General features: G+C 45.5%; 1 protein-coding gene across 4 annotated transcripts in view; it reads right to left on the bottom strand.

The window, feature by feature from the left end:
- LOC139450500 (F-BAR and double SH3 domains protein 2-like) overlaps positions 1 to 19,180 on the bottom strand; it is a 144,582-nt gene that overhangs the window by 31,305 nt on the left and 94,097 nt on the right. For all 4 annotated transcript variants that reach the window (XM_071232225.1, XM_071232227.1, XM_071232226.1 and 1 more), the window contains 4 exons: positions 18,309 to 18,453; positions 12,216 to 12,352; positions 11,500 to 11,563; positions 11,009 to 11,137 (listed from right to left, as the gene is read on the bottom strand). In XM_071232225.1, the coding sequence (XP_071088326.1) occupies positions 11,009 to 11,137; positions 11,500 to 11,563; positions 12,216 to 12,352; positions 18,309 to 18,453 (475 nt within the window). The remainder of the gene's footprint in view (positions 1 to 11,008; positions 11,138 to 11,499; positions 11,564 to 12,215; positions 12,353 to 18,308; positions 18,454 to 19,180) is intronic.

The following is a 19,180-nucleotide window of genomic DNA, read 5'->3' as shown; positions in this document are numbered from 1 at the left end:
GGACAATATGACATTATATACACCTCCCTGTCTACAGTCTAGGGAGACAAGGACAATATAACATTATATACACCTCCCCATCCACAGTCTAGGGAGACAAGGACAATAAAACATTATATACACCTCCCTGTCCACAGTCTAGGGAGACAAGGACAATATAACATTATATACACCTCCCCGTCCACAGTCTAGGGAGACAAGGACAATATAACATTATATACATCTCCCCATCCACAGTCTAGGGAGACAAGGACAATATAACATTATATACACCTCCCCATCCACAATCTAGGGAGACAGGGACAATATAACATTATATACACCTCCCCATCCACAGTCTAGGGAGACAAGGACAATATGACATTATATACACCCCATCCACAGTCTAGGGAGACAAGGACAATATGACATGATATACACCTCCCCATCCACAGTCTAGGGAGACAAGGACAATATAACATTATATACACCTCTCCATCCACAGTCTAGGGAGACAGGGACAATATGACATTATATACACCCCATCCACAGTCTAGGGAGACAAGGACAATATAACATTATATACACCTCCCCATCCACAGTCTAGGGAGACAAGGACAATATAACATTATATACACCTCCCTGTCCACAGTCTAGGGAGACAAGGACAATATAACATTATATACACCTCCCCGTCCACAGTCTAGGGAGACAAGGACAATATAACATTATATACATCTCCCCATCCACAGTCTAGGGAGACAAGGACAATATAATATTATATACACCTCCCCATCCACAGTCTAGGGAGACAAGGACAATATAACATTATATACACCTCCCCATCCACAGTCTAGGGAGACAAGGACAATATCCCATTATACATCATATCAAATAGAGGGAATATACTGCAATATCATTAACTATAGGTGATTGTTGGATCTAAGCTGCAAGTAACAACATTGTGGTCGGACATACAGAACTTTACATTAAAATGAAATATCTCACAGGACTAAATCTAGCAAAAATGTGATTACTCAATTCTTTTGTAAGGAAACTACAAATAAACATTAACTGAATTTGATTTCATTTATAAATAATTCAAACTCTCAAACAAATCTTTCATTGTGCAGGGTAATACAAAAGACAATATACTTTATATCCCAGTGGGACCTGACATCATCAGTGACAGCGTAGATAAATGGGTTGGGGTATATTTCAGTGCAGAGGAGGGGGGTCAGTGGGGAGGAGTGTGGATGTATGCCTTACATCAATCTCACAATCATTAAACCAACATGGACTGCTGTCAACATGTACCCATCACAACCTGTCTGTTGGATACAGAATAAAGAAAAATAAACAAATTAAAAAATTAATTGCATACATATTGTGAGTATATGCACAATAAGACTATACTTCACACACAATATACATAGATATATATATATGTGAATAAATATCTATATGGCAAAGCTGCTGGACACACAATAGGCAGACAAAGAGGAAAAGATTTTACAAACATCCCAAATACCACAAGATTTTCTAAAAAGTCTGATGAAAATAAAAAATAACATAATGATAATTTCGGTTATGAAAAAGAAAATCATTGAAATGGGAAAAAGATGTTCAATTATGACAAAAACTAAATCTTCCACCATGACAAGAAAATTATGTTGAAAGAAGAACAAGAATCTCCTTGACTTCAACACAAAGCCCCTAGCATGTGACATTATTCTGCCGTATTTTAATATGTCTTGGCATTTCCATAATTTCCAACTTGATGGTTGTAGAATATGTCTGATGTTCCACTCTATCTAGCAGTGTGAGTAAACATACAGTGTGCCCAGACAGTGCCTGTTGAATGTTATGGAGGGTGTACGTATATTGGGGAACGTGTTACACTGGGTCTTGTGACGTCACATGGAAATAGGAATTAGAGTTGAATAACAAAGGCATAGGGACGTTGGAATTTCGGACTGAACCAGGAACGGGTGATCATTACCTTTAAGATCCCCTCACTAATTCCTTGGTGATAACATCATAAAACTTTGACCAGCATCTCCAGCCAAGCGGAGTCCGAGTGTCAGTATTCTTTCAAACAAATTTCATTTTAAAGATATATTAATATCAAAATTATAAAAATAAAATTTAGTTGAAAATAGTAATTTTTTATGTCAAGGTATTTATTTAAAGCTTTGACATTGTTTTTATTGTTTACAGATTCGACCAACCAGAGTAAAATAAAACAATAGAAAAACAATATAGTCTAAGTGAATTTTAGTAAAATCTAAATATTTTTTACATTTGTATACTTATCCTGCATTACTCCGTATTGCATTTACTGCTGTCTTTGACAGAGTGACGAACTGTGTGAGATCCAGCTGCTGAAGAAAGTTGTCCCAACCAGCTCAGGAGGCAGCGCCCTCTCACAGTCGGCACGTGACCCGGAAGTCATGACGTCACACAAAAACACATAACTGCTTTAAACATAACATCTGAAACTTCGTGGGGAGGTAGCGTAGCGAAAGGGAGGGCACTTAGACTTCGTAATGCAGGATAAGTATACAAATGTAAAAAATATTTAGATTTTACTAAATTTTTTAACTTATCCTGCATTACTCCGTATTGCATCTTTATCAGACGGCATGGCCGGTGGGCATACCTGCAGATGTGAACCATATTAAACCCTCGTCAAGGTCCGATGAATCCGCACCGCATACAAGTGATGACCGGAACATCTACGACCATTCCTGTCTTCAGGAAACAAGAGTCGATGCAAAAACGAAAGGCCCGAATAGGTAACCGAAATACAATGAGGCGTGTTGCCAAAATATATAACTTACCGAAGAGCGAAAGCGAAACGCAGTAGAGCCCTCTAATCTGAGGCGATAAACACCAGAGAGTTCGACGGGCCCCGCTCGGGGAATCGAAGAATCAGCGGCGTCGGCGGCAAAATCTACGACCAATCCCAAGAGCGAATGCGAAACGCAGGATAGCCCTCTAGGCTGGAGGCAAGGAACACCGGTGAGGTCGACGGGCACCGCTCAGGTATCAGAGAAGCAGCGGCGTTGGCGTCGGCGCCGGTGTCCACATCTACTACCATTCCTGTCGTCAGGAAACGAGAGTTGATGCAAAAAGTAAAACCCGGATAGGTGACAGCAATAGAATGAGTCGGGTAACCCAAAACTAAAACTGACCTAAGAGCGAATGCGGAACGCAAGAGATCCGTCTCGTCTGGGGTGATAAACACCAGAGAGGTCGACGGGCCCCGCTCAGGGTATCGGAGAATCAGTGGCGTCGGAGATAGATGACCTGTTGGGCTACAACCAGGGACCAAAACTGTGAACGCCGGCGACAACTTTCAAGGCTACATCACGGAAGTAGTGGTTGGTGAAGGCGGTGTCCGATCGCCACGAACAGGCTTTCCTGAACGACTGGATGGAACAGTATACCGTGAAGAACCAGTGTAAATACGATCGCCCTGATCTCATTTTATTTCAGGTGATAGCCTTTGGGGGGAGGGTCCAATCCGGCGGCTCATAAGCTTTAAGGATGACCGTCCGGAGCCACAGGGAAAAGTATTCCGGCTGACCAACGACTGCGACGAAGGGGAGACCGGCAGAAAAAGGTGTTTCCTAGACTTGCGGCAGTCTTTAGATCGTAGAATAACCTTCAGTGCCCTTACTGGGCATAATGACGCTCATCCTCATCCTCGGCACCCACACTGGACGAGGGGGGAGGGGACAAGGAATGATCTATCAGGCTGTCCTGGGAGTTGAGTCTTTACGCTGACGTCCCAGTACGGTCCATGATGAACGGCGCCCTGGGTACCGCATTCGAACCGGGCACGGGAGACGACGAGGGCGTGCTGTACATGGACTCGAGCGGCAGTAGTCAAAACCAGTAGAAACACCCGTCTTCTACTTAAGGTCGTAGAAGGAAGACGAGGGGAGTGGTTCGAAGGGCGTTGAAGACCACATGCAGATCCAACGCAGGCGGTCCGAACTTGGCCTTCAGGTCTTCAAGACTGAACGAGCGCAGCCAGGCCCGTAGGTCGGGAATTTTCGTCTTTCTCCGATCGTCCGGGATGGCCAGAACGGAGTAGATGGCGACCAGGTGTGTGGGGGTGGTAAGCCCTTCAACCGACGGGTGCTACGCAAGTACAGAAGGAACTGATCCAGGATCTGCGGTGACGCTGTCATCGGATCCTGGTGTTTGTCAGAACACAATGCCTGGAACAAGCATCATTTATCAGCATACAGTCCCCCTGTAGATGGACGGTGGGCTGAAGCAATAGCCTTGGTCGCTCTAGCCGAATAGCCCTTGGCTTTCTGCAGGTGTGTCAGGCGTGCAGACGATAACATGCGGGTATGAGGGTGTGGCAACAGACCGTGTGGATGGAGCAGAAGGTTGGACCACACCGGAAGTTCCAGGGGTTGTCTCTGGGTATGTTTCGGAGGTCGATAACCCAACTTCTGGCTGACCAATAAGGCGAGACCAAAGTCAATGGCAGGGGTCGAGTGGCCTGGATCTCTGAAGAACCATGGGAGGGAGAACCGGAGTCGGAAAAGCGTACACGCGTAATCCTTCTCAGGAACGATGGAAGGCTTCGACTGCCACAGCGGTCGTATCCGGCACAGGTGGAATGGAAGACGACAGCTGGCCACATTCAGATATGAGGCAAACAGATCTAGGGTTGGGGTGTCGACCGTTTGACATATTCTGGCCCGAGGCGCCGGAGAGCGTGAGGCGTCGGAGAGCTTGAGGCGCCTGGAACGCCGAAGATGGTGATTCTCGGGGGCGCCGGTCGAGTTTGTAGCGCCGGGAGAGGGGCGAGTACTCTGGGTCCGCAAACACCACACTACGGTGACGTCGTCAGTGGACACGATCAACAGGGCGTGACCGAGAAAGCACTGTCAGCAAGCGACGTCCTGGATAAGCCTTTATCTCGAGGCTGTTGCTGTGCCAATGGTGTTGATCTCTGGATCACAGGTGGTCACAATGTGGGCTGGTGTGGGCCACTAGCCACTGACAAGGTGGCAGGGGAGGTAGTCAGCAACAGGGGTCTGCGATTGCGTACCGTCGGTACGATTCGGAAAAAGGTGTGATCGGCTGCGAGCCAACCTCAAGTAGACGAAGTAAACCAGCTTCACAATCGACCGCCGGGGCATCGACGTAACCGGGTAGTAGGAAGTCGAGGCAATATGGCCATTGCACGAAGTAATGAGATCGTTTTCATCCCTGAAGCGGCGTATAAGTACTCCTGTTCTTATATCGAGGTGACGGTGGAGGACGACAACACGATACGAGGCAGGTATGCAACAGGGGTCAGTGGGACGGCCGAGGGACTTTAAGTATCAAATCGACACTGTGTCCGGTAGTCAAGGCGGAAGATAGGAAGGTGTCGTGGTCGAAAAGATCAAACCGGACGAAGGAAGGCGATCTTTTCCATCCCTTGAACGCCTATAGGCGCTATCGTTCTTACAGCGAAGGGTTGATGAAACAAGGTTCCTCGTGACAGCCGTGTTGGTAGAGGAGGTCTATTGTTTCCAACATCCGTGCATGGATGGACTGCGACAGGCGCCTGGTTGAGTGGTAGCACCAAGCGTACAGTTAGACATGGAAACCAATCTGTAGAAATACATGGCACCCCTTGCCATGGTAAGTTGACCTAATTCCGGTCGGAGTTGTTGACAGTCCGAGTACTTGACACGTGACATGTAAATCACACTGCGCAGTAGCCGAGAAAACCGCCTTGGAGTCGGAACTGAGGTGCAAACTCCACACACAGACAATCCTCAATGAACTGCGTGAGAGACGATCAAGTGGTGTACCCGAGTTTTGCGATAAAACACGGAACCCCATGGGCGTCGTGGAAAACCCGGTGAGCGCCGAGGAAGAGTCTCTTTCAGGAACGCTGGCGCTAGGGTAGGGTAGAACAGCGTTGGTGGCGATGTCGACGAAGTAAACTCTTTGTAAGTGGATGTCGTCGTCGAATCTGATACAGACGCTGTTCACATGACGCTCTGTTTCGATGGAAACCCGCAGGTCATCTCTCCGGAATCATAGCGCTTTAAACGACGGGATTATGGATAACGTCTCAGTGGGCAAGTTGAATCAGACCAACTGTCTATTGGTTGAAAAGATTCCACCCAGGAACGAAGTAGAACGATAGTCACGATCCCGAAGACCGACGGGAGAGTAGCGACAGGAGCGGCGACAGTTGTTTCACCATGCTTCTCCGTGTGACGAGTTATGAGACGGCAGCAAGAGAAGAGGGCAGCAAGAGAAGAGGGCAGTGGCGCCGGGGAGGCGATTGCCGATGGTGCCCCTTAAGCCGCAGTAGAAGATCGGATAGTCGGCTCGTTGATCTGAGCTTGATAAAGCTTGTTGATCTGGGCGCCGGAGGTCATCTTAGGCGCCGGATATATCATAGGCGCTTCTTCCGTAACTCTTGAGGCGCCGGAGTAGTCAGAGGCGCCAGAGACATTAGAGGCGTCGAAGATCATGAGATCAAAGACCTTAGAGGCGCCGGGAACGCCGAAGACATCAGAGGATGCGGAGGCGCCGGAGCGCGGAGACATCAGAGGCGCCGGGAATGCACGAGGCGCCGAGACATCAGAGGCGCCGGGACATCAGAGGCGCCGAGACATCGGAGGCGCCGGGAGCGCACGAGGCGCCGAGACATCAGAGGCGCCGGGAGCGCACGAGGCGCCGAGACATCGGAGGCGCCGGGAGCGCACGAGGCGCCGAGACATCGGAGGCGCCGGGAGCGCACGAGGCGCCGGGAGCGCACGAGGCGCCGAGACATCAGAGGCGCCGGAGGCGCCGGGAGCGCACGAGGCGCCGAGACATGAGGCGCCGGAGGCGCCGGGAGCGCACGAGGCGCCGAGACATCAGAGGCGCCGGAGGCGCCGGGAGCGCCGAGACATCGGAGGCGCCGGGAGCGCACGAGGCGCCGAGACATCAGAGGCGCCGGGAGCGCACGAGGCGCCGGAGGCGCCGGGAGCGCCGGGAGCGCCGGGACATCGGAGGCGCCGGGAGCGCCGGGAGCGCCGGGACATCAGAGGCGCCGGAGGCGCCGGGGGCGCCGGAGACATCAGCGTTGATTTCCTTATTTGTGGTGGTGTTGGAGACCGTGAACGGTCGTATGTCGTGCCAGGGGAGGCAGACTCTACGTTGGGAGCGCTGGAGCCGCCGGTGGAGTAGGAGACCGTGAACGGTCGTATGTCGTGCCATGGGAGGCAGACTCTACGTTGGGAGCCGCCGTTGGTGCTGGGAGCACCGTCAACGTAGGTGGGGGTCGACGAGCACGTTGAGCGAGGTGTGTCCTGGATACTCGCATGAGCTGAAGGATCACAGCGACGAATGACTGCAACATCGGCACTGCCTTGTGAAAGTACAGGGCGTCGTACAATCACGGCAGAAAGGGGCGGCCCCGACCAGATTTGTTCCCGCGGCAACAAGTGCAGCGAGGCAGAAAATCTGGAATTTAAGCAAAACATAACTACGTGGCAAAGCCACAAAGTGCGGGAAGCATAATGTGATTCAGAAACTTTGTATTTCAATGAAGTTTATGAGATCAAACAATGACGCTAAAAGGTAGCGAAAAAGCATAGCTTTAAGCAAACACATAACCATGTGGCCAATCACAAAGTATGGGAAGCATAATGTGATTCAGAAACTTTGTATTTCAATGAAGTTTATGAGATCAAACAATGACGCTAAAAGGTAGCGAAAAAGCATAGCTTTAAGCAAACACATAACCATGTGCAAACACGTAACCATGTGGCAAAACCACAGAGTACGGGAGACATAATGTAACTCAAAAACTTCATATTATATTGAAGTTTATGAGAAGAAACAATTACGCTGAGAGGTAGCGAAAAGGCAAGGCTTTAAGCACACCAAGACAACATACATAAATGTAATGTATTACCCAAGCCAAAGAGAGAATTCAAAACGCAGAACACGACATTACGTGGCCACGTGGTGAATGGCCAAAATGGCGGGAAAGAAAACAAAATGGCGGGAACAACATTGCGCCCGTAAATTACTGTGACGTGAGCCACAGACGAGCGATAAACGTTACAATTTACGAATGGGAAGACCCTAAGGTCACGGCCCATAACAGGTAACAATGTAGCAGCATATAATGAATGTAGAAACACGCAAAATATAAAAAACAAATAATAAGCTTTAATTTCCACAAGGGATACACAGTACGTCCGTCCGTGGAGGTGACAAAGCAGTTATGTGTTTTTGTGTGACGTCATGACTTCCGGGTCACGTGCCGACTGTGAGAGGGCGCTGCCTCCTGAGCTGGTTGGGACAACTTTCTTCAGCAGCTGGATCTCACACAGTTCGTCACTCTGTCAAAGACAGCAGTAAATGCAATACGGAGTAATGCAGGATAAGTTAAAAAATTTGATTTATTATAAGTTGTCTATTCATGGTACCAGTTTTTAATAAACTAGAAAGAGAAAACTACACAAATAAACCATAAAGTTTCTATCTAGACAAACCCTTTGAACAAAGCTGCCACAGATGTAAGTAAACACATATACGCTACGTTTTGAAAATTGAAACAAAAATATTGTGTTATACAAATGTGAAACAAAAATAATATTGACTTTTTGTCCTTATTTTTAGTTTGACCTACCCAAGCAAAGAAATCTGTAAACCAAACAGTTAAAACACTTGGCCCTGGGGCTCTTTAAAGGTAATGAGTCTGATATGGGATGATGATACTGATAGAAGAGGAGGTAAATAGCGCTGCGGTCCCCACACGTACGACACACAACAGTTCAGCATACTTACGTCCTGACCCTGAACAAAACAGGTTAATGAGAAGTTAGCAGAAATAATCATGAGGGTGTAGCAACAGTGACGTGAAACTGCTCCATTGTCCTACACCAGGACGTAGTTAGTCAGTGCTTACTGCTATAATGTGGTTTATACCGGTATTACTGGTGGACATTTACAGGTTACTCCTGAGTGAGATCAATACAGAACTCATCCTGTGTAACACCCCAACTCCTGAGATCCCTTGTACTCAATGGCCTCACCTGCATACAGTTATCAATGCAATGTCCACCCTAAATAGCCTTAAACCCTTATTCCTGAATCAGACCTTGAATTTCATATCACTAATTTAAATAAGTGAGTGAGTTTGGTTTTACGCCGCTTTTAGCAATATTCCAGCAATATCACGGCGGGGGACACCAGAAATGGGCTTCACACATTGTACCCATGTCGGGAATTGAACCCAGGTCTTCGGCGTGACGAGCAAACGCTTTAACCACGAGGCTACCCGAACCGCCCCACTAAGTTAAATAACTTCTCAGAGAAATTTGTACAGGTCAAATCAGAATAGTTGATCTTTTCTAGCAATAGTTGTATCGAAATGCAAATGTTGTATCTTGAACCGATTCTGTGTACTTTTTATGCAGTCTGGTTCTTTAATCAGAGGTGAAGAAGCTTCTCCCGTGGAAACTGGACAAATCTAGCTTACCTCCCCTTGTCTTATACATTTTGGTGTTCCCATTGTGATATTGCAGGAATACTGCAAAAATGGGCGTACAACCATACTCACTCACTCACTCACACATTCTAGTTGTATATATGAAATGAATTCTGTTTTCCTGATTGTGTAGATTCTTAAAACGATGTCAACCTCAAGAAGAGAAACGTAAGTAGCTGAAAGGTCATCTTTGGGAGATGACTATTGAGCTCCTTATGTATTTCGCATATATCTCAGCCAGCTGTGGTAGATGTGTAGCAGGACAGACCGAGGACTCACAGTTTCACGTCACTGGGCAACCAAATAATACAACATCAGCATGCAATACAAAATAAACAAAACAGATTGTTTCCTGGCACAAATAATCCTAGCAACTGGCTTTACTGACACCCCATTTCTTGCATACACCCTTGGTGTCAGGATGCTCCTTGTCGGAACACCCCTCTGATGCATCGGTAAGCATACCTAGCACTCTCAAACACAACATACCTACTAGTTTCTTAAACACACATATATACACCGACACAGAATACTAGTCTCGTAAATGAACCGTGTAGATCTGGTTAGAATAGGTCTTCAACAACCCATGCTTGTCGTAACAGGCGACTAACGGGATTGGGTGGTCAGGCTCGCTGATTTGGCTGATACATGTCATCGTAACCATTTGTGTAGATTGATTCTTTACCACAGGACTGTCTGGTCCTGACTCGATTATTTACAGACTGCTATCACATAGCTGGAATATTGCTGAGTGTGTGTTAAACAATAAACAAACCAAAAGATTCTTAAATACATATTCCCTAACACAATGTTCTTTCTTAAACACATCAAGACTTTCTGCTATTTTTCCACTGTGCAGCACTATCAGGATGGCAACACAAACAGTTTTCACTGACCTGGAGTTAAACCCAGGCCTGTGACGACAGGGACCAATGGGCTCTCATCACGCAGTACAACAACATACCGAGGACATGAACCACTTCTTATATACATACTTGCACAGTAATTTGTAATTTGCCCCTCCCACGTCATTCCTGGTCATACACTGACATACAACTATGATGTAATATCACTATGACAACGTCTATTTGTAACAGTTATGCACAGAAGCGAAGACTATTTTTGACATCATAGTTTTTTTATCACGTTTTCTGATTATTACATACGACCAAACCAAGCAGTAATGGACATTTAATATCATGTTACCACCATGAAATCCAGGGCAAGTGTTTTCGCGAAACGTAAACCATGTTTGAAGTGATTTGATCTTAGGCATCACAGCTTCTGATTGGTTGTACAGCCTTCTAGAAAGTATTTGCAAGCTGTTATTACATGGACTATGATGTACAGTTTGCCATCAGCCATCACTGACATCTACTGCACTAAATGTAGACAACAATCATCCTTAGGTACTAAGACACCGACACTTGACATGATGGAGTGTCTGAGGGAAACACTGTTTGTAAATTCCTGGTTAACATGTGTGTAATTATGTCTTGTCATCACCTTGGTGAGATCCGGCATGTCAGTGCTGTAGTAGCGGATTTGGTGGGCGTTGGCTGCTGACAGCGCCAGGATGTAGTCATTCCGTGACGCCGTGGACTTCACCTCGCACGCCTCGTACCGACTTTTTAACTGCAACATTCAATTCAGTGTGAAGACATCAATCTGGGAATCTCCTTCACAACTTTCCTGAAACAGAAGACTGCAAATCTGTCTTCACACAAAGTGATCCTGGAGAAAAGACAGCTGATGAATTTGTAAAAATTACATGTTTTCTTCATACTTTTCTCATCATTAGTGCAGGTATCATTCTGAAATATGCAGCCAATGGCCTTCTGACCTCAAGCCTCAACAGGACGTAGCACGGCCTTTAGCTTTAGTGTAGCAGTATCATGGAGAGTGACATTCCTTTTGGACACTTTACGCCTGTGAAGAATCAAACCCAGGTTTTTGCCATAGTGATTACCTTAACCACTGGGCTACCCCTCTCTCACCTTAGAACACTGCTTCTGCAGACTAGCAAGTGACTGGAACAAACCCGTTGATTTCCTTTTCAATCTGGGGAAGGAAGCACACTGCCATTAAACTCATCTTGGACTCTGGTGTTTGTATGTTTGTTGTTTAACGCCGCACTCAGCAATATTCCAGCTATATGACGGTGGTCGGTAAATAATAGAGTCTGGACCAGACAATCCAGTGATTGAAGTCAGGAGCATCGATCCACACAACTGGGATACAAAGACATACACCAACCAAGTCAGCGAGCCTGACCACCCGATTCTGTTAGTCGCCTATTATGACAAGCAAAGTCTCCTTTCATGGCAAACATGGGTTGCTGAAGACCTATTCTACCCCGGATCTTCATGGTCTCTCGGACACTAAGTATGGCAGCAGCAAGGCAAGGTCAAAGCTGTGTAAAGATTTAGTGACACAAAAAGTGTCCTGACAGAGAATGATCTATCAAATTACACAATGGTACATACCAAAAGATGCCTGACACTGCCTGACAGACATACAGACAGAGAGACAGACAGATGATCATGCACATCGCTATGTAAGTGCAATAATCTTGAATGTGACGTCACCTCACATACTATCACAGGTGATTCTGTGATGAAATTATTTACATGATAAAGACAAAGTCCTGCCTCACTGAACTTCGTTCAGACGAGATATGCAATCACACAAGTTGAACATTCAGACTCCTCACTTGTCTTCTGCATCCCCAGCCTTCTGCCGGGCCTCATGTGAGTAGGTCTCATCCACGTTGTACGCCTTCTGACACTTGGTCATTTCCAACACCGTCTGCCCCAGCTCCGTCTGTATTGTAGACAACTGCGGCGCCACCTGCAACAGCACAGACAACACATCAACAAAAGTCCACAACACACATCAGACAACAGCTGACAGTCAACACACATCAGACAACAGTCCAAACACATCAGATAACAGCTGACAGTCCACACACATCAGACAACAGCTGACAGTCCACACACATCAGACAACAGCTGACATTCAACACACATCAGACAACAGCTGACAGTCCACACACATCAGACAACAGCTGACAGTCCACACACATCAGACAACAGCTGACAGTCCACACACATCAGACAACAGCTGACATTCAACACACATCAGACAACAGCTGACAGTCCACACACATCAGACAACAGCTGACAGTCCACACACATCAGACAACAGCTGACAGTCCACACACATCAGACAACAGCTGACATTCAACACACATCAGACAACAGCTGACAGTCCACACACATCAGACAACAGCTGACAGTCCACACACATCAGACAACAGCTGACATTCAACACACATCAGACAACAGCTGACAGTCCACACACATCAGACAACAGCTGACAGTCCACACACATCAGACAACAGCTGACATTCAACACACATCAGACAACAGCTGACATTCAACACACATCAGAAAATAGATGACAGTCCACACACATCACACAACAGCTGACAGTCCACACACATCTGACAACAGCTGAAAGTCCACACACATCAGACAACAGCTGACATTCAACACACATCAGACAACAGCTGACAGTCCACACACATCAGACAACAGCTGACAGTCCATACACATCAGACAACAGCTGACAGTCCACACACATCAGACAACAGCTGACAGTCCACACACATCAGACAACAGCTGACAGTCCACACACATCAGACAACAGTCCACACACATCAGACAACAGCTGACAGTCCACACACATCAGACAACAGCTGACGGTCCACACACATCAGACAACAGCTGACAGTCCATACACATCAGAAAACAGCTGACAGTCCACACACATCAGACAACAGCTGACATTCAACACACATCAGACAACAGTCCACACACATCAGACAACAGCTGACAGTCCACACACATCAGACAACAGCTGACAGTCCACACACATCAGACAACAGTCCACACACATCAGATAACAACTGACAGTCCACACACATCAGACAACAGTCGACAGTCCACACACATCAGACAACAGTCCACACACATCAGACAACAGCTGACAGTCGTCACACATCAGACAACAGCTAACGGTCCACACACATCAGACAACAGCTGACATTCAACACACATCAGACAACAGTCCACACACATCAGACAACAGCTGACAGTCCACAGTTCTTGCTATGGGCTTTGGCCACTTTGAACACAGTCCAGTCAATAATTACCTTCTTCTTGCTATGGGCTTTGGCCACTTTGAACACAGTCCAGTCAATAATTACCTTCTAGATGCTATGGGCTTTGGCAACTTTGAACACAGTCCAGTCAATAAATACCTTCTTCTTGCTATGGGCTTTGGCCACTTTGAACACAGTCCAGTCAATAATTACCTTCTTCTTGCTATGGGCTTTGGCCACTTTGAACACAGTCCAGTCAATAATTACCTTCTTCTTGCTATGGGCTTTGGCCACTTTGAACACAGTCCAGTCAATAATTACCTTCTAGATGCTATGGGCTTTGGCCACTTTGAACACAGTCCAGTCAATAATTACCTTCTTCTTGCTATGGGCTTTGGCCACTTTGAACACAGTCCAGTCAATAATTACCTTCTTCATACTATGGACTTTAGCCACTTTGAACACAGTCCAGTCAATAAATACCTTCTTCTTGCTATGGGCTTTGGCCACTTTGAACACAGTCCAGTCAATAATTACCTTCTTCTTGCTATGGGCTTTGGCCACTTTGAACACAGTCCAGTCAATAATTACCTTCTTCTTGCTATGGGCTTTGGCCACTTTGAACACAGTCCAGTCAATAATTACCTTCTTCATACTTTGGGCTTTGGCCACTTTGAACACAGTCCAGTCAATAATTACCTTCTACATGCTATGGGCTTTGGCCACTTTGAACACAGTCCAGTCAATAATTACCTTCTTCTTGCTATGGGCTTTGGCCACTTTGAACACAGTCCAGTCAATAATTACCTTCTTCATACTTTGGGCTTTGGCCACTTTGAACACAGTCCAGTCAATAATTACCTTCTTCATACTTTGGGCTTTGGCCACTTTGAACACAGTCCAGTCAATAATTACCTTCTTCTTGCTATGGGCTTTGGCCACTTTGAACACAGTCCAGTCAATAATTACCTTCTTCTTGCTATGGGCTTTGGCCACTTTGAACACAGTCCAGTCAATAATTACCTTCTTCATACTTTGGGCTTTGGCCACTTTGAACACAGTCCAGTCAATAATTACCTTCTTCATACTTTGGGCTTTGGCCACTTTGAACACAGTCCAGTCAATAATTACCTTCTTCTTGCTATGGGCTTTGGCCACTTTGAACACAGTCCAGTCAATAATTACCTTCTTCTTGCTATGGGCTTTGGCCACTTTGAACACAGTCCAGTCAATAATTACCTTCTACATGCTATGGGCTTTGGCCACTTTGAACACAGTCCAGTCAATAATTACCTTCTTCTTGCTATGGGCTTTGGCCACTTTGAACACAGTCCAGTCAATAAATACCTTCTTCTTGCTATGGGCTTTGGCCACTTTGAACACAGTCCAGTCAATAATTACCTTCTTCATACTTTGGGCTTTGGCCACTTTGAACACAGTCCAGTCAATAATTACCTTCTTCTTGCTATGGGCTTTGGCCACTTTGAACACAGTCCAGTCAATAAATACCTTCTTCTTGCTATGGGCTTTGGCCACTTTGAACAAAGTCCAGTCAATAATTACCTTCTTCTTGCTATGGGCTTTGGCCACTTTGAACACAGTCCAGTCAATAATTACCTTCTACATGCTATGGGCTTTGGCCACTTTGAACACAGTCCAGTCAATAATTACCTTCTTCTTGCTATGGGCTTTGGCCACTTTGAACACAGTCCAGTCAATAAATACCTTCTTCTTGCTATGGGCTTTGGCCACTTTGAACACAGTCCAGTCAATAATTACCTTCTTCATACTTTGGGCTTTGGCCACTTTGAACACAGTCCAGTCAATAATTACCTTCTTCATACTTTGGGCTTTGGCCACTTTGAACACAGTCCAGTCAATAAATACCTTCTTCTTGCTATGGGCTTTGGCCACTTTGAACAAAGTCCAGTCAATAATTATCTTCTAGATGCTATGGGCTTTAGCCACTTTGAACACAGTCCAGTCAATAAATACCTTCTTCTTGCTATGGGCTTTGGCCACTTTGAACACAGTCCAGTCAATAATTACCTTCTTCTTGCTATGGGCTTTGGCCACTTTGAACACAGTCCAGTCAATAATTACCTTCTTCTTGCTATGGGCTTTGGCCACTTTGAACACAGTCCAGTCAATAATTACCTTCTTCTTGCTATGGGCTTTGGCCACTTTGAACACAGTCCAGTCAATAATTACCTTCTTCATACTTTGGGCTTTGGCCACTTTGAACACAGTCCAGTCAATAAATACCTTCTTCTTGCTATGGGCTTTGGCCACTTTGAACACAGTCCAGTCAATAATTACCTTCTTCTTGCTATGGGCTTTGGCCACTTTGAACACAGTCCAGTCAATAATTACCTTCTTCTTGCTATGGGCTTTGGCCACTTTGAACACAGTCCAGTCAATAATTACCTTCTTCATACTTTGGGCTTTGGCCACTTTGAACACAGTCCAGTCAATAAATACCTTCTTCTTGCTATGGGCTTTGGCCACTTTGAACACAGTCCAGTCAATAATTACCTTCTTCTTGCTATGGGCTTTGGCCACTTTGAACACAGTCCAGTCAATAATTACCTTCTTCATACTTTGGGCTTTGGCCACTTTGAACACAGTCCAGTCAATAAATACCTTCTTCATGCTATGGGCTTTGGCCACTTTGAACACAGTCCAGTCAATAAATACCTTCTTCATGCTATGGGCTTTGGCCACTTTGAACACAGTCCAGTCAATAATTACCTTCTTCTTGCTATGGGCTTTGGCCACTTTGAACACAGTCCAGTCAATAATTACCTTCTTCTTGCTATGGACTTTGGCCACTTTGAACACAGTCCAGTCAATAATTACCTTCTTCATACTTTGGGCTTTGGCCACTTTGAACACAGTCCAGTCAATAATTACCTTCTTCATACTATGGACTTTAGCCACTTTGAACACAGTCCAGTCAATAATTACCTTCTTCTTGCTATGGGCTTTGGCCACTTTGAACACAGTCCAGTCAATAATTACCTTCTTCATACTATGGACTTTAGCCACTTTGAACACAGTCCAGTCAATAATTATCTTCTTCTTGCTATGGGCTTTGGCCACTTTGAACACAGTCCAGTCAATAATTACCTTCTACATGCTATGGACTTTGGCCACTTTGAACACAGTCCAGTCAATAATTACCTTCTTCATACTATGGACTTTAGCCACTTTGAACACAGTCCATTCAATAATTATCTTCTAGATGCTATGGGCTTTGGCCACTTTGAACACAGTCCAGTCAATAATTACCTTCTTCATACTATGGACTTTAGCCACTTTGAACACAGTCCAGTCAATAATTATCTTCTAGATGCTATGGGCTTTGGCCACTTTGAACACAGTCCAGTCAATAATTACCTTCTACATGCTATGGGCTTTGGCCACTTTGAACACAGTCCAGTCAATAATTACCTTCTTCTTGCTATGGGCTTTGGCCACTTTGAACACAGTCCAGTCAATAATTACCTTCTACATGCTATGGGCTTTGGCCACTTTGAACACAGTCCAGTCAATAATTACCTTCTTCTTGCTATGGGCTTTGGCCACTTTGAACACTGTCCAGTCAATAATTACCTTCTACATGCTATGGACTTTAGCCACTTTGAACACAGTCCAGTCAATAATTACCTTCTTCTTGCTATGGGCTTTGGCCACTTTGAACACAGTCCAGTCAATAATTATCTTCTTCAGGCTATGGGCTTTGGCCACTTTGAACACAGTCCAGTCAATAATTACCTTCTTCTTGCTATGGGCTTTGGCCACTTTGAACACAGTCCAGTCAATAATTACCTTCTACATGCTATGGGCTTTGGCCACTTTGAACACAGTCCAGTCAATAAATACCTTCTTCATGCTATGGGCTTTGGCCACTTTGAACAAAGTCCAGTCAATAATTATCTTCTAGATGCTATGGGCTTTGGCCACTTTGAACACAGTCCAGTCAATAATTACCTTCTTCATACTATGGACTTTAGCCACTTTGAACACAGTCCAGTCAATAATTATCTTCTTCTTGCTATGGGCTTTGGCCACTTTGAACACAGTCCAGTCAATAATTACCTTCTACATGCTATGGACTTTGGCCACTTTGAACACAGTCCAGTCAATAATTACCTTCTTCATACTATGGACTTTAGCCACTTTGAACACAGTCCATTCAATAATTATCTTCTAGATGCTATGGGCTTTGGCCACTTTGAACACAGTCCAGTCAATAATTACCTTCTTCATACTATGGACTTTAGCCACTTTGAACACAGTCCAGTCAATAATTACCTTCTTCTTGCTATGGGCTTTGGCCACTTTGAACACAGTCCAGTCAATAAAAACCTTCTTCATGCTATGGGCTTTGGCCACTTTGAACACAGTCCAGTCAATAATTACCTTCTTCATGCTATGGGCTTTGGCCACTTTGAACACAGTCCAGTCAATAATTACCTTCTTCTTGCTATGGGCTTTGGCCACTTTGAACACAGTCCAGTCAATAAATACCTTCTTCATGCTATGGGCTTTGGCCACTTTGAACAAAGTCCAGTCAATAATTATCTTCTAGATGCTATGGGCTTTGGCCACTTTGAACACAGTTCAGTCAATAATTACCTTCTTCATGCTGTGGACTTTGGCCACTTTGAGAGGCTTGGCCGACTCTGCTATCTTCTCCATGAAGATCTCGGCTGCCTGGAGTCGGGCCTTGGCCACGTTCTCTGTCTCCTCCAGGATCTGGCGCCACACGGTACAGGCAGTCCTGCAACACCACAACAGTCTTCACAGCACAGCAGGGGAAGTCTTCAAACAATATATCACAATACAGTCCCCCTGGTTATAATGCCCCTGGTTATAATGCCCCTGGTTATAATACCCCTGGATATAGTGTCCCTGGTTATAATGCCCCTGGTTATAATACCCCTGGTTATAGTGCCCCTGGTTATAATGCCCCTGGTTATAAAACCCACTGGTTATAATGCCCCTGGTTATAATGCCCTTGGTTATAATGCCCTTGGTTATAATGCCCATTGGTTAATATGTCCCTGGTTATAATGCCCCTGGTTATAATGCCACCCTGGTTATAATGCCACCCTGGTTATAATGCCCCTGGTTAAAATGCCCATTGGTTATAATGCCCCTGGTTATAGTGCCCCTAGTTATAATGCCACCCTGGTTATAATACCCCTGGATATAGTTCCCCTGGTTATAATGCCCCTGGTTATAATACCCCTGGATATAGTGTCCCTGGTTATAATGCCCCTGGTTATAATGCCCACTGGTTATAATGCCCCTGGTTATAATGCCCCTGGTTATAGTGCCCTTGGTTATAATGCCACCCTGGTTATAATACCCACTGGTTATAATACCCACTGGTTATAATGCCACCCTGGTTATAATACCAACTGGTTATAATGCCCACTGGTTATAGTGCCCCTGGTTATAATGCCCCTGGTTATAATGCCCCTGGTTATAATGCCCCTAGTCAT

Source organism: Haliotis cracherodii, unplaced genomic scaffold (genome assembly GCF_022045235.1).
Source record: "Haliotis cracherodii isolate W230 unplaced genomic scaffold, xgHalCrac1.p SCAF_8, whole genome shotgun sequence".
Lineage (NCBI taxonomy): Eukaryota > Metazoa > Mollusca > Gastropoda > Lepetellida > Haliotidae > Haliotis > Haliotis cracherodii.
The sequence above is the reverse complement of the archived record's forward strand: the minus strand, read 5'-3'. Positions and strand labels throughout refer to the sequence as shown.